The following is a 965-nucleotide window of genomic DNA, read 5'->3' as shown; positions in this document are numbered from 1 at the left end:
TTCCCGCTGCGGCGCCCCAGGCAGCCACACCTTCCACGTATTCCATGACCATGCAGAGATGGCGCCGCGTCTCGAAGGAGCAGAACATGCTGACCACGAAGGGGTTCTCGGCGAACGTGAGGATGTCGCGCTCCACGAAAGCCTGCTGGATCTGGTTGCGCAGGATCAGATTCTGCTTGTTGATCTTCTTCATGGCAAAACGCTGCCGGGTGTCCCGGTGCCGCACCAGGTAGACGGCGCTGCAGGGGGAGAGAGCGAGGACCGGCCGTCACCTCCGAGACGCCCGGCCTTCGCCGCCCTCCCCCCGCCAGAGCCCCGGGTGGCTCACCCGTAGGCCCCGTTGCTGATCAGCTTGATGGTGTCGAAGTCATTCTCCCCGGGGGGCTTCTTGGCCTTGGTACTACTGCGCCCCTGCAAGAGAGCGAGGGGAGCCATCCCCACCATCATCCCGAGAACCGGACTCCCCGTTATTCTGTTTGCTACACGGGGAAACTGAGGCACCACGCAGTGAGGGGGTTCTTTTATTTATTTATTTTTGGAGAGGTTTTTGCTATAGGGCGTGTGCGCTCACCAGAAAGACAGAGAGAGAGAGACAGAGAGTGAGAAATCACCCCCCAGGGGGGATGGCCACGCCGCAATCCCTTCTGCTCCATTCTCCTCTCGGGATCTTGGGCACGCACACACATATGCTCGGTGTGAGTTTAAGCCCTATAGCAAAAATCTCTCTTAAGAGAAAAAAAAAGCCTAGCTACAGAATTTTTCTTTTTCAGTGAGTAAGAGGGGCCAGCAGATGGCGTGGGGGTTAAGGCGCTGGAGCCTCCCACATGGCTGACTGTGCTTCAAGTCCCAGAACTGGTGGTTTGCTTTCTCACTCTCTTTCTGTCCCTCTCTGGTCAAATTAAAATGAACGAATGGGGACCAGCAGTTAGCGTAATGGCTATGTCACTGGATTCCCATGTAGCCGC

General features: G+C 56.8%; 1 protein-coding gene across 1 annotated transcript in view; it reads right to left on the bottom strand.

Annotated features, from left to right (window-relative positions):
- Positions 1-965, bottom strand: part of MAST1 (microtubule associated serine/threonine kinase 1) — a 49,330-nt gene that overhangs the window by 27,741 nt on the left and 20,624 nt on the right. Inside the window, exons 12-13 of the mRNA XM_027776773.1 lie at positions 329-411; positions 31-239 (exon numbers count right to left, since the gene is read on the bottom strand). Coding sequence (XP_027632574.1) covers positions 31-239; positions 329-411 — 292 coding nt within the window. The remainder of the gene's footprint in view (positions 1-30; positions 240-328; positions 412-965) is intronic.

Source organism: Tupaia chinensis, unplaced genomic scaffold (assembly GCF_000334495.1).
Source record: "Tupaia chinensis unplaced genomic scaffold, TupChi_1.0 Scaffold138060_1, whole genome shotgun sequence".
In the NCBI taxonomy this organism is placed as follows: Eukaryota; Metazoa; Chordata; class Mammalia; order Scandentia; family Tupaiidae; genus Tupaia; species Tupaia belangeri.
Note: the sequence above shows the minus strand (reverse complement) of the source record. Positions and strands in the feature narration are given on the sequence as shown.